Source organism: Acipenser ruthenus, chromosome 12 (assembly GCF_902713425.1).
Source record: "Acipenser ruthenus chromosome 12, fAciRut3.2 maternal haplotype, whole genome shotgun sequence".
Lineage (NCBI taxonomy): Eukaryota > Metazoa > Chordata > Actinopteri > Acipenseriformes > Acipenseridae > Acipenser > Acipenser ruthenus.
The window spans coordinates 27,412,161-27,427,885 of record NC_081200.1 but is presented as its reverse complement, the minus strand read 5'-3'; the positions used below and the strand labels follow the sequence as shown (position 1 = coordinate 27,427,885).

General features: G+C 36.7%; 1 protein-coding gene across 1 annotated transcript; it reads left to right on the top strand.

The window, feature by feature from the left end:
* The first annotated feature begins 3,328 nt into the window (after positions 1-3,328).
* LOC117417038 (regulator of G-protein signaling 5-like) lies at positions 3,329-15,505 on the top strand. Its single transcript, XM_034028708.3, has 5 exons — positions 3,329-3,474; positions 6,615-6,728; positions 8,073-8,134; positions 11,093-11,259; positions 11,559-15,505. The coding sequence occupies exons 1-5, from the start codon at positions 3,431-3,433 to the stop codon at positions 11,715-11,717; spliced, it is 546 nt and encodes a 181-aa protein (XP_033884599.1). The 5' UTR covers positions 3,329-3,430; the 3' UTR covers positions 11,718-15,505.
* Positions 15,506-15,725: the final 220 nt, after the last annotated feature.

Below are 15,725 nucleotides of genomic sequence, written 5' to 3'. Positions count from 1 at the left end.
CCTCCGATTTCAGAAACACATTTAAAACAAAATTAAAATCTCTCCTAACCGTTTGGCTTCTGAACAAGGTCGGGTTCGGCATAGAATTATATTGTGCTCGCCACGGACGGGAAGGACTGCACAAACTGACACCGAAGTTGTTTGGTCCTGATATCATCTAATGCTGGTTTACAATCTAGGGAAATTATGCCGGTTACCGGCATCAGTGTGAAAACAGCTTCTGAAATTATTAGTCAGCTTCTCCTGACACCGCAAAACCTGACTAGGATAATTTCCTATACACACCAAAAAAAAAAAAAAAAAAAAAAAACACTCGGAAGCTCCTCCCTTGTCAACTGCCAGTGCAGTGTTTAGCTGTATCGTGAATCCTCCCTCAGATGTGGGAAATCAGTCTGCTTTCAATTCCCAGATGCCATTTTATCTCGAAAATGTTACTATAAATTAGACTATTCAATGTAATGTTTATGGCAAATAAAAAAGTACAAAATATATGTATTCAAGGACTTTTTTTTTCTTTTTCAGTGGAAGGATGCATAATACATTTCAAATTTTTTTCCCTAAAAAAGCTAGTTTGGAATTATTTTCCCAAAAAAATGTTGCCATTTTATAAGAGAAAATAACCCACCCAGGGCGTGCGGTAAGAATTGTCTTACCACACACCGTGCCGTGGGTTATTTCTTACATATTGCGTGGTTGAGGAAAAAAAAAACTATTCGCTAAAAACTATTGTATGTTTTTTATAGATGATTTTTATTGTTAAAAAAAACTCACTGTATAATTATCAATATCAAGTTATTCCTATTTGAATTTTGCCATGAAATGCCCCTTGGAATGCATTGTTTTGCATGTACCCTAAAAATAGAAGAATTATAGTGAACAGTCAAACCTGGCGACCTCCCCCCAACCTTATTATTTTATTATTTTCATTATCAGTCTAGCATGGGGTTCCATGCGGGTCAATCTACACGTGAAATGGCGATGCACGTGCACGTTTGGTAGAATTACTCGGGTAAATCAGGTTTGTGGCCGAAAAAAACAGCTAAAGAGAGGGATAGGGTAAATCTCATTTACTCGTGTAAATGACGAAACACACGGGAAAACCAAGCCCAGTTTCGCATGGAATCCCGCATTTCACGTGTAAATGTTAATGAGCGTGTTTATCCTTAACAATAAATATTGCAAGAGATCAGGTCTGTCATGTTCGTGACCCCACACAGTTAAACGAGACTTACTGGATTCATTAGGCCGTCGTTTCAGTTCGTCTGGTCTCGTTGGGTTTTCACAGACTTTGTAGTTTCTGTAAGGTAGGAACGTTGCTCTGAAAGTAGTGGCTGATGGGCGATTTTATGGTTAGCAGTGGAGTAGTTGACCTTAATGCTAATGCGGGCAGTCTTTTTTATTATTGTTTTTTGCTGTGTCTGGTCTGTCATGTTGTATATATCTTGTGGGTTTACAGTTCTGTATAAAACCACTTATCACGAACTGCATTATGCATTTGTTATAGTATTAAAGCACCTGATTGAGAATACCCTTGCTGTAAAAACTACGCTAAAGTTAAACACGAAGAGCAAGTGAGCTGCTTAACTGAATTAATTCCTGTCCTTTTTTTGATCCCAGCTATGTCCAAAGACAACACGCATCTGCCCTTCACGTTAATAAATATAGTTTGTGAACTGGATGTCATAAGCCAGCTCAATTGCCCAAAACAGCGTAACAACATCCAAGTTGTTGATGACCTCTCAGAACTGACCAAATAAAATTGTAAATGAACGTATTGGTTGTGTTTTATTTGTTTCAAATTGAAACTGGCGGCTGAGGTAACCTTCACAGTTGCCAAGTCTGCTTATAATAAATGTTTACAGTCTCGGGTTGTAATTTGCATAAACACCCATACTCTAACATGGGTTGTGTTGGGCTTGTGAAAGGCAGTGGCGCTTTTTTTTCTCGTGAGACTGTAACCTTCCCCATCTGTCTCACAGGTAGCCACTGATTCCTGAACACATAATTTTGTTGTTGACAAGAGTTTGTGCAAGCAGCAGGCAGTGGCAATTTTGGGAACAAATTAATGCACTTCAATCTGTTTCATAAGTATCTGCCACCTCCCTTTCAAGTGCCCACTACCCGTGTTTGCCCAAGCGTGATGTTGAAAGCTTCCTCAGCAACTGTCAGCCGTCCGGACGGGTAGGATTTCTAAGCCAGGGCAGTATACACAGCATCACCTGATCCCCTATATACTGTATTGCCTGAATGAAAGGGATATATATATATTTCTCCACCGGTTTTCAGCCATGGTATATCTGTAATACCTGTGTTGGTCAGATTCATATTATACCTCTGAGTTAATTTTTAATTAATGAGTCGTCAGATAAGTTGAAACCTGATTCAATACTAACGACAAGCCAACCCACCTGACATTTGAAAAACAATTTGGTCAAGAGCAGTAAAACACATTATTAACCAAGCAGGCACAGGGTATTTTGCTTTATTACAGCAGCGTGTACCAGTTCTCTGCTCATGGAAACCACATTTTCACAAAATGTCACGAGTAATCTTCAAAAACAGCACGAGTACTTTACGCATAGCTAATTTACATATCAACCCCCACCTTTCCCATTCATTTGCGTGACGTCGGGTGAAAAGTCCGGTTTACTCGAGTAAAATAAACAGAGCGAATGGAAACCCAGAAAAGCATTTTACACGAGACATTTTTCTCGTGTAAGTGTCTCGAGTTAAAAAAAAAAACTTGCATGGAAACCTCATGTATGTCATTTCAGTATGCTCACTTAGAAGAAAAGGGTAACATCTAAAAAGTTTTTCATCAAATGCATTGTTTTGTGTCTGCCCTAAAAATAGAAGGAGCCTGGTGGACAATTGAGCCTGGAAACTATTACAACATGTTTGCAGTGTGGAAAAGTGAAGAATCACATGTGAATTTAATTGTGGAAATAAACCATTTTAAGTAGGCACATTCTAACATATACAGTAGGCTATTTATGCCACTTAAATTGTATATATTTAGGGAGACAAGACAATAAGATAAACTCTAAACATTCAAGTTGTTCAGCCCTTTTGTAAAATGGATAGGAAACTTAGGTGGGAAATGTAAGGTTATCTGTTTGCACCCAGCATTAACTACAAAGCAATTATATTCAAAGCCTTACATTTAAAATACATAAGTGAAATGTTTTAAGCACGGAACTGTATTTCCTGTTTTGTCCCATGGTTATGAAACATGCTGTATAAATGTAATGTTGTAATGTCATAGGTCTGTTTCTTGCAGACCCTGATTGGCTAAGCAACTGGCTTTGGTCCAGCAGACGGGCTCTATAAAACCACAACAGCTGTAAGACAGAGGCAAAAAAGAAAGCTTCACTGTGCACTGGTTGTAAATTGACTTTGTGAGAGAGCAGGACTGTAACAACTTGTTAAAATGTGCAAAGGATTAGCAGCCCTACCCCAGACATGTCTGGAAAGGTGAGAAATATTTTTTGAATATATTCTTTGAATGAACATGGTTCTATTACACAGTAGCACTGGAGCTTTTGATGGACTGTATGCACAGCTATATTGTTGAACTTGTTGAGTGTGATGAATTTATTTCCTAAAAGATAATGAACATTTAAATCAAGAACATCTTAGTTTTGCTTTGACTAAACAAAGTAAAGCATCAGATAAATGAATATCATCCACAGAAGAGGTGAATGAACTATTTAGATGGCTATGAAATTGCATATTAATTATTAGGTTACTGACAAAATGTGTTACCTATTGTGGTCTTACTATAGTGGTCTATAGTGGTCTTACTAGAATGGGATATGTGTTTTACTGGAGAATGTAACCATAATTAACTTTCAATCAACTTGGACATTTTCTTAAACACCTATCCAAATGCAATACAAAAATAAGAAACATGTTGAAGTAAACATCATGCAGTAAATATGTTGGCCAGAATAAAGAAATAAATACACAAATAATACTAGCAATGTTGTAGAAAAGTATACTTATTTGTAACCCATGGGGACCACAAACCAAACATCTTTTTTATTTAACTAGTATGTATTAAAGTGATGATGTACAGTCTCTTTCAGCTGGTAGAATATAACATCTACCAGCCTTTAAACAAACAGCATCTTTGCAGTGTGTTTATAATTCTGTTTCATATCAGTGAAAACGGTTAGAATTGATACCTGATTTATTTCAATACAGGTAACAGGCAGACTTTGATCTGAAGAACCTCATTTATAAGGCCTATGTGACTATATCAGAAATACGCTGGTCCTTGTCAGAGAGCAGAATGTTTTATTTCCGTCATGATTATTAGAGAACAGTTTAAAAATTGGCTCTTTCAAAGAAGCATTGGCTTGTTTTGTGATTTGGTCTATTCATGATATGAGAAACAGTATATCACATTTGCAATCATGTAGAAAATCATTAAACTAAGCAGTATTATAGTTTTACAACTTCATTCTGTGTGTTGGTATTCTGATATTTGTAATGGGATTCAATAAAATATATAGGCAATGCTTGGTACAGTATTTCTGACTTTTTTTGGTAAGATTAATTTTACCTACTTAAACAGAGCTCCAATGTATATACTGTTAGCATTTTAAAGAAATCAAATGAGCACATAGTCCTGTAAATAAGATAACAAGGTATGTAAATAATATTCATTTTCCTGCAATGAGTAGTATTGCACTAAAAAATATATAATAATAATTAATCTGACCCAAACTGTCTTGCCTGTGCTTTATTTTTAATATAGTTAATAACATCTATCTTCTGAGTTCTGTACTTAGGGTCCAATGCAATTAAAGGGAAAGGATTTTCAGAAAATACAATGCAGTAATCAGAGTAAATTATGTTGTTGTTTTTTTCATTACTGATGGTCTGTTTATTCTCATCAAGAATGTTAGGTGGCATACATCATCTTCTCATGCTTTGCGGGAATTGGAAAATATGATGTAGGGAAAGCTATGAGCAGCAGTGTGGAGTAGTGTGGAGTAGTGGTTAGGGCTCTGGACTCTTGACCGGAGGGTTGTGGGTTCAATCCCCAGTGGGGGACGCTGCTGTTGTAGCCTTGAGCAAGGTACTTTACCTAGATTGCTCCAGTAAAAACCCAACTGTATAAATGGGTAATTGTATGTAAAAAATAATGTATAATGTGATATCTTGTAACAATTGTAAGTCGCCCTGGAAAAGAAATAAATAATAATATTTCTCACCCTTCCAATGAAGCACTTTGAAATATTTGTTTATTTTACATAGTATGTTCAAAGTACAGTAGAACCCCAACATTACAAATACTGAAAACCAAACATGTCTATGAAGAAGAAGAAGAAGAAGAAGAAGAAGAAGAAGAAATCTAAACTAAGACAGAAAGCAGTGTAAAATTCATAGTTGAGACTTGGAGCCCTCTTTCAGCTCTAAGTGGTGTGATTGGTTGACTGGGTATTTCATAAGTGTAGGGTTTGTAAGTATGAAGTACTACTCTACCATTTTTTTTTAAATATGGTCACTGTCTTGTACTTCTGTCAGGAGCCAAAAATAATTCAACATTGTTTTGTTTCAACAACCATTTATTTAGCTGTTGAGAAATAAGATAACTGAAAGCTTCCAAGAAAAACTTGTTGATATGGATTGCCTACAATAAAAGCCAGAAGATTTGAAAACCATATGTCTTCATGTGGTGTCTAAATTCTGTGTGCATCTGAGAACCCCTGCCTAGAGAGTGATGAGAATCAGAGGGTTGTGGTTAACTCTACAGCATGGGGTTAGATAAATATGCAACTAAAGAATCAGTAACAGTTGACTGAAAATGTGCTTTCAACAGAGACAGCTGCACAACCTAGCAAATCAATAGTGTTGTTGGTGTTGTACTGTAGATGGAACTACAAGTAACTTATTATGATGATAAATGAACTTTTTCTTGTATGGTTTGTTTTCTAATTATTGTACTTGTTCACATAAATTGATACCCTTAGGGTCAATCTACCCCACTGGGATAAACCAGAGCTGGATTTTTTTAGATGATTTTACAGTGTTAGGGAATCATTCTGAATTGCATCAACCACCTACTATGATTATCTCTTAGTCATTCAAATGTCCCAAATGGTCCTGTTTTTTTTCTTTTCCTTTAAGACAATAACATGATTTAAGATCCCCATGATTTGTTTTGTTGTCTTTTCATTCATCACAAATATGTCCTTATGAACTTTAATAGGAAACAGTATTTGTTTCACTGGTGGGTATATAAACACATCTCCCACGTCCTTTTCATGTATTTAATTTACTGTAATTTACTTTTTATTCCAGTCACATCCCTCATTACTGTATATTATGCCAAACCTGAGTTCCATTTAGGAAAATAAATAGATCCTACTGTAGCGTTATTGTCTGGGTAAACTACTGTACATGCCAGTGGATTAGTCATTCAGTTTTCATTGTTTTATTGAGATGATCTAAACATGTCACTGAGCTTTGAAATATCCCATACACAGCCACATAGTTTACGTAATGTTTTTAATGAGTTTCTGAGTCTTTTTTATGTTGTTGAGAATGCATACAATGGTTATTAGCTATTACCACATCATATTTGTGTGTATCTCTTTTTATAGGGCTAAGGAGATCAAGATTAAATTGGGGACACTCCTCCAAAAACCTGAAAATGCCATTGACCTTATTATCCCTTACCCAGAAAAGCCTGAGAAGAAGCCAGAGAAGTTTCAGAAGTAAGTAACTTTACAACATTCACATCTTGATTGGTGGCTACATAAATGTGAGATTTGTTGTGTTATTTCTCTATTTTATTGTGGCAGGGACACTCAAAACATTCCCTGAAAACATTTAAATAGATTTTCTGACCAGCACTTGTAGTGGTAATTGATTACTAGGTTTAGGCTCTATTATGAAGTAGTTGGTTAGCAGACAAGAGGGTCTGTTTTCAATAGTAATGCAAATTGTGCACAATAAACTGGAATGTTAAATACCCTTTTTAGATGAACCATAGAATTCAGTTTTTCAAGTTGTAATTTCAATTGCGTGACAACAGCTTCCACATATGGATACAAACTGACATAAATTAAAGTAAATGGTACAATACAGACTCTGCTGCCTTTTTCAGTATCGTTCCATCGCCCATCTGTTCTCTTATGAAAGGTTTCATAATTTGGAGACTAATTCCATTTGGAATAAAGCCCTTGAGCAAAATGCTCAAATTAAGGTACAGCAGATGCCCTGTTGTACTTAATAAGATCATGTCTTACTGTTATGATTGGCTGTTACCCTGGCCACATAAATGATTGCTGTTGAATCAGTCCCTATTCAACAAAGGTCTGTGTGCTTTGTTATACTGCCATGTAACAGATCATGTTTAGGATTAATTGTAGAACTGGGCACTTTGGAAGTTTCAAGCCTGATAATTTAAGGTCAAATAGATTTGTATATGACCTTTGAACTTGGCACTGTATGGTCTGTTATACTGTCATGTACCAGATCAAGTTTAATTACAGAACTGGGAACTCTGGAATTGTCACGAACGCTAATTAAGGTAAAATAGATTAATTTGTATATGACCTTAGCACTTATTAAAAAGCTACTTATTGTGCTTAAACTGTGCTTTATTTAGATAACTTTAAGGAATGGTTTAAGTATTCTTTTGTAAAGAGCGGTTCATTAAAGACCATTTGATTTTTAAAAAAAAATCTAGTTACAGTTAATGAAACCTTTTCACAGAGGCTTAGAGGTTTTACAGAGGCTTAGGTTGTATTGTTATTTTAAAAGGCATGATTTGATCTAAGTTTCTAAACATCTTTATAAAACAGTCCTTTGCAAAGCATGTCTTAAAACAGGCTTTAAAGTGTTGTGAATAAACAAAGTAGAACTAATATGTGTGCTTGGAACTCCTATCCTTCAATGTGTACAGTAGCGACTGGGAGGTTTGTACTGAACCTGCAATGTCTCCTATACATTCCCACAGATTACTTGATAAATCTAATCAGCGTTCTATATACAACACAAATGCAATTTCATAGAAAACTGGTCATTGTCATCCTCCCATGTGTTTTATTTTACAGACCATCACCAGAAGAAGCACTGCAGTGGCGTGAATCCCTGGATAAAGTGTTACTCAACAACTGTAAGTCATTTGCATCTGCATCCCATTATCTTAACACGTGTGGTCTCTTCAAAATACCTGCTGATACAATCTGATTAAGCATACACCTTTACTTTAAAGTGATGAGCTTCCTTGCAGAATCATATTTCTTTTTTGTGCAGAATATACTGTCCTTAAATGTCAAACAGCTACAGATTACATCACACACCTACTCAATGCCTTCTATTAAAATATAAGGAATAATAATATAAGCATTATGAACCTCTAGCATCCCCAAATAACAAAAGAATAGAAACCTATTAAGATAACAGAAACCTATTAAGTGGATCTTATTGAAATTACATTGGAAATGAATATTTAGTTGGTCCTAATTCCTTTATCATTTTGTTTATAGTATGGCAAATCCCAGGAACATGAAGTTGAGTATATACATTGTTCCTCTACGGTATGCATAAACTGTTTAGTCTATTTAAACTTGCGAAGATGTTTAAAAACAGATTTTCAGTAAAAGCAATTAAGCTTTGAAGTACCTAATGAGCACTGACTTTCAGCTTGCTTCGGGGCAGTATATTTATATATATAGAATATTTCACAAGTTATTTTCCATTTGTTAAATAGACAGCAGTTGATGTTTACAGGTTTACTTTGTAATTAGTTTCTCCTCTAAATGGCAATGCTCTAGCAGGACAATAGCAAAGCAATGGCTGCACAATTTTACCAACAATGGTAATATCCACAGTGGAAAGATATATATATTGTAGTGACCCGGGCACCGTTCTGTGTCTGCTGAACTTTTATGTTGTCCCATACCCTTAACTAAATGGCATGACAATTTATTCCTTGGGATAGGTGGAAGTCGGTCATTTAGAAAAGGGGTGGAGCTACGGTACCCAAACTCAATGATCCGGGCGGGAAACGGTGTGGCATCCGCGGATTGGCGGAGCGGATGCGCTCATTAACCTAGGGGTCATGGGGGAGGGTATATAAGGGGTCGTGGTGTAAGTGATCTGTTCCTTTTGTAAATGGTTAGCATACAACCAAAAAGGAGACCCTGCATCTGTGAAAAGCGTGAATGTTGTGTTTGTTAGTCTGTCTTGTAACACTGACTTTGTGTTGTCTTATCAAGAATACTAACACTATCAGGAGCTGTAGCCACAGGTCAGCAACAAACCCGGACACCAGCACTTCCCTCTTTTCACCACGAGCACTAGTTTCACGCACTAAATAAAACTGTGTTTGTGTTCTGTGTTACGTGTGGGTGAGGAAAGAAACTGGATTTTTGGTTTCGTGTCAAACCTGCGGATTACAAATGGAGTGACACCCCGCTGTATCACTTCCATCATTTATTATTTACAGGTGTTTGCCATAAGGCTCGGGACATTGTTAATTATTCAATAAACACCCTTGCACCTGGAACCCATTGTCTGTCTGTTTTGTATCCATTCTGCACGGCACACACCTGTATTCACTCACCACTTTGCCACAATGGCACAGTTAAAACCCATAGGGTTCAGTCCTGAAATAATAATAACACTAATAAAGACACAGAGTTTATACACTCACAAGTCCAAAAGTGAGTGCTTCTAGTGCAAGTGGTGAATTGTCCAGTAGTTAGTGAAACAGTAGTACAGTGGTGTAGTCGTGGGTTGGTGATGGCTTTTAGCAACAGCTCCCAGATAGTTTAACTGTCTAACAATGACAAATACAATTATTAATAGACAGACAAAAACAACATGAAAAACAGACACAATTAAATCACACTCGTACGTCCTTTAAAGTTCTTTCCGTAACCATAACAAAGGAACAGATTGCTTAGCCACATCCCCTGATATACCTTCAGTCATGCCCTCTTCGGTAGCAACTGCAATCGTGTATCCTCCAATCCATGACTGACACATCGCCTACCACATTAAGGCGATGACTTCTGGTATTGTGACACCGCCCCCTTTCTGGATGGCTGACTTCCGACTGACCCAGGAATGAACTGCCAAACCATCCAGTCCGGGGCACACTGTTCCTGTTATACAGTGTCCTCACGGGTCATGAGGGAGATTGTTGAATAGGATACATTCGCTCTCTGTCACAGGGCCACTTCAGGATAACCTGCTATTTTTAATAGGAAGGCATCCGTAGAGTGAGGTCCCTTTACCAAATTTACTAATTACCATTGATATTCCATATGAGTTTTTTTTTCACATGCACTTTATTTATCCATAGATGTTTTTTTCTTAAGCTGAAAAAGTCACGTCAATTAAAAAACAAATGAGAGAAATTACAAAATACTATGGAATAAAAAAGTATTTACAATTAAAAATGTAAGGTGTGAAGATTATTGTAAAGCTGATATAGAATAAGTAGTTATACCTTGTCTAATATAACCTGAAAATAATACAATCCAGGACTTACAGTAATATGTCCTTAAAACTCTGTAGCAGTGTGAAATAGGTATTGGGAATTCATAGCATGGCTTTCTTCCAGCTGTTTGTAGGAGTATATGTATATTAATATTCTTCCTTGAAATATAGTATGTGTCAATGTTTGGCAGTTTATCGGAATAGAGAATAAAAAAGTTTTTCAAAGCATGTCAGCAAGCTGAAGGAACGTTAAGTGTTTTCATATTGTTTTTATGTTTTCCATTTTTTCAACGCTTTAGACCCCAGTGAGGTTTTTTTAAACATTGTAAGTTATTAATCATTTATGACTTTATTTGACTTGTGGTCTTTCAAGCCAAATGCCTTCAGCCTGTTACTGACGCACAACCACTTTTGCAGTAAAGATTTGATCAAGACTTTGTCTTGTATAGCATAAAACCCAAACACAGCCAAACATCAAAGTAATTTGGGCTAGATTTGTCCTTCAGTTACCCCACAATAGCTGAGGTGGCTTAAAGGTTTCATATGTTGCATCTGATTCTTCGCTGCTACATACAGTACAGTAATAAACTTCGAAATAGATGTTTCCATCTGTTCTATTTTACAGATGGGCTGGCCACTTTCAGGAGCTTCCTGAGGTCTGAGTTCAGTGAGGAGAACATTGAGTTCTGGATGGCCTGTGAGGACTACAAAAAGACCAAGTCCCCAGTGAAACTGTCCTCCAAGGCTAAAAAGATCTATGAGGAGTTTATTCAGAAAGACGCTCCTAAAGAGGTTGGTTGCAGAAATACAGAGTGCATATTTCATACTGGGGTACTGGTTTCAGCTATTTGGTTTGATCGTTAGAGGTTTGTAGAGAATTCTTAAAATACTTTCTCTTGTTACATTTATTTTAGAAATTGTATGATGAATAAAGCATGTCTTACAAATCCATCTTACTGCAGGAGCTACAGCTCACGTATTATTAAAGAAAAAATAACCTAGAGCATCAAAAAATACCTGTGTGTGACAACTGCCATTGCTTACCAACTGACAATTATTCTAAATGTTAACCAGCTATCTTTGACCAACAGGTGAACATTGACCATTTCACCAAAGATGTGACCATCAGGAACCTTGTGGAGCCTTCACAGACCAGTTTTGAACTGGCCCAGAAGAGAATCCATGCCCTTATGGAGAAGGACTCATTTGGCAGGTTTTTGCGGTCAGAGCAATATCAGGAACTGATATAGCAATGTGGTTGGGCTGTGTAAAGCATCTCATCTTCCAAATCTCAGTAAACTTTTCTTAACATCTCTGACTTCCATTATAATGAAGTGTAATATTTTGGTTTCTAGGTTGTTTATCCAACAGTTTAAAAGCCACTGTTTCCTATCATTTGAGTTTTGTTCCAGGTTTGCTTTACACGCAAATAGTTTTCTTAATACTAATTCACAAAATGAAACAATGCACACAACAAGCCTAATCTTAAAACAGGAATAACTAAACAGTGGTTTTGTAAAGTACACTTACTTTCTAATCACCCTGTATATAGAAAACTACAAAGCGGTATGTAATTCAATATGTTTACATTATTCAGCAGGTTTCATTCAACTTTATGAAGCAATGTTAGTTCATTTTATAGGGTGATGCAAACATTTTGGCCACAGCTGTAGATGCTTTCTAGCATGACAAAACTGATCATTTTGTTATAATGCCTTTTGCTACACCATAGTATAATGTATTACACTTTCAGTCCCAGTAGAAATCTGTATGTGTTTATATACTGGTATATAAAAAAAAAAAACATAATTCAATTGGGACATGATAAGGAATGTGGTCCAAAAATATGGATACATAACCTTAATCACCTTAATATTAAAGTTTCCTGTCTACAACCCGTGTTGGTTCTTTACAACCTCTTCCAACTTGCTTCAAGATGGCTTTACACAGCCCACAAAATATCGCAACAGTGCACTGCTGTTAACCTTGGCCTTCCCTATAATACGTGTTTGTCAGTTTCCCTTAAGTACTGTAGTAGTTATACTAAGTAATGTGTATAAAGCATAATATGTGTACATCATCAAAAATATAGATTTTCCTGTTTTTCAAAAATTCTGTTTGAATTATACAATAAAACAATATTGTCAAAATCCCTTAGTAAACAAGCTTAATGCTTCCAAAGATCTAGTTCAGGAACGGTATGGTAACCACTTTAAAAAGTCAGCATTCTATAAACCTATTCTAATGCACTATTCATCTCTTCAGTTAATTTAACAGCTGTCAGGTATTCCATTACGTATTCCAGACACAGTGTTTTAATCACAAAATATCTTACATGTTTACAGAATTGGTTGCCCTTTATTCAAATGAAACCAGTGCTAAACAATGCCCCTCATTCTTAATAGATACACTTAACATTTGAAAGGTTGTGTTGGGGAGGATGAATGGTAAATGCAATTCCTATTTCATATTTGGGGAAACTCACTTAAAATATTCTAATGCAAAACTAAAGCAATCAGCTGTATACCAAGAAAAACTGAACTTTTTAAAGTTCAGGAAACCTCACAGTAAACAGACAAATTAGAATGACCTTTTCATGAAAACAATCTCAAGCAGCAGCAAACCAAGCCTCAAGCCATACCGGTACTATGCCTGGGAAAGTTTCAGATTTTCTTTGCAGATTTGCTAAGTGGTTTCACAATCACCACTAAAGCGCAAGTGGATATGTTGGGAAGTTTGAGTAGGAGTGGAACTAAATCAAAATTGTACTAGTCCGTTGAAGTTTATCCTTTAAAGTAATGAATGGCAGAGTGTGCTATCCGGGCTCAGGTCCAAATCCTTCCAAATCCTTTATTTACAGGTAATTAAATGCATTTCCTTACAAATTACAATAATAATTAAGTAGGGATGTAACGTTACCTCCATAGTTTAGGATTAATCAAACATGTTTCTAATAATAGATATGACCACATTAGGCTACAGTCCAGTTCACACGTGTTGGCTTCATTTCGGTCCATAAACAACTATTCGTATCTTAAGCAAAACCTCAATAATTCAAATGCTGTTGCTATCACCCATGTTATTGCAGTCTACTGAGCGCTTTCACCTCTGGGCCTTGCTGCTGTTGTTAAATGAATATCAAACATTTATGAGTTCAATCTTTGTGAAGGGTTCCCAAGTGGCTCACCTTGTAAAAGCACAGACGTGTGGTGTACAGGGTGAGTCATACTGCGCATGCTCGCTGGGGATTCCCAAGGGAGCGTCACATTGGCTCTGGTGCTCCTGTGGGTTAGGGAGGCAAAACTAGCAAGGACTGTTTCTCCTCATCGCGCTACAGCAAACCCTGCTGGCCAGGCACCCAATGAGCTCAAAAGCAGACACTTGCAGGGCTGGTCTTTGTCCTCCAGAGGTTAGTAGCTTGCTGATATCCGCTCTCAAGTTCCTGGGTGTAAAAGAGGAAGCTGTCTCGGTGGTGGGATCAGAGGATGTCCACTGAACCTTCAAAATGGGTAGAAAATAGGGGTAACATAATTGGGCACACTAAATTAAAAATGTATAATAATTGTCGTGAACAGGGCCTTTGTGAATAGGGTGATGATCTGTCTATGGAATAAATTTTTATGCTATTGACTGCTATTTTAAAAAACACACTTATATATGCCTTTTTGTTTAATGTATTGCCCACTTAAAAAATATACTATGACAAATGTAAATTTTAAAAAAATCTGCTTACAGTACTTAATGTCTACTACATATATATATATCCAACACATATCTTTATGTCAAGAAAATAAACATTCCATTTCTTTATTTCTTTCTTTCACTGTTTTACCAATATATAATAGACCTGTATGTTAACCTATGTATTAAATATATTATGTTATGCATGTGTGTTTTTATTTATTATTGCACAAGGTATAAATCAAACTTAAAACATAGCATTGACTTCAATTAAGTGCTTATTGCCATCTCATTAAAAAGGAAACACTGGGGGCTCCCGAGTAGCGCATCCAGTAAAGGCACTCCGCGTGGAGTGCAGGATGCACCCTATAGCCTGGACATCGCTGGTTCGAGTCCTGGTTATTCCTTTGCCGACCGAGGACAGGAACTCCCAGGGGGCAGCGCACAATTGGCCGAGCACCACCCAGGGGGAGGGAGTGCTAGATCAGCCAGGGTGTCCTCGGCTCACCGTGACCAGCGACCCCTGTGGTCTGGCCAGGCGCCTGCGGACTTCCCTGTAAGCTGCCCAGGGCTGCGTTGTCCTCCAACGGTGTAGCTCTGGGTGGCTGCACAGTGAGTCTGCAGTGTGCAAAGAAGCGGGCGGCTAATGGCACACACTTCAGAAGACAGCGTGTGTTTGTCTTCGCCCCTCCCGTGTCAGCACAGGGGTGGTAGCAGTGAGCTGAGCCCAAAAATAATTGGACACTAATAAATTGTGCAGAAAACAATACAAAATAATTGGTGACTACTAAATTAAAAAAAATAAATAAATAAAAAAGTAAAAATAAACAAATAGCCAGAAATTAATTGTAGAAGATGCAGTTATTTGACAGCCCGCCCTATCTATATAAGAAAGATTTGGCGAATTAATAGAAACAATACATTCAAAAGACTGCATTATAACTGGAATGCACCCAAAAGAAATACAAAAATGTAAATGCCTAATTATGTAATCCCATTAAAAGACAATAGTATTTCAGAACACAAAGACAATTAAAGACAATTATTAAAATACAAAAATAATAGTGCCCTGATCCAATTGCTACCCTTTTGGAATCAAAACCATCCCCCAAGACAATAAATGCAAATAAGGACTTATTGGGTCAATGCTGAAACTGTTGTATGACACCATATGCATGTAATTTCTATTGTAGTCAACAATATAAAGTTGTATTAATACCATCATTTCTGCAAGATGTATTTATTTATTTATGATATGTAAAAGTGCATCCTTAAAGTAACACTCCTGTGAAGTCGTAATATAAACTGTTTAATTTAAAAGATGCAAAAAGAAATAAATCAAGTCTATGTTACCATACTACAGGTTATACAACACATACTTTGATGTAATTTCCCTTCTGACTAACAAGATTCAGCTGGCAAGTTGGATGTATCCCAGTTAACAAAACTGAAAATAATGAACTCATTTCCTCATTCGATGACTCATTTTCTTTTATACTAATTTCGGGGAAGCAAGCACGATCCCCACTGCTGGACACAGAGTGGTCTGTTCCCTTTTTCTTAGACTTTCATATCAT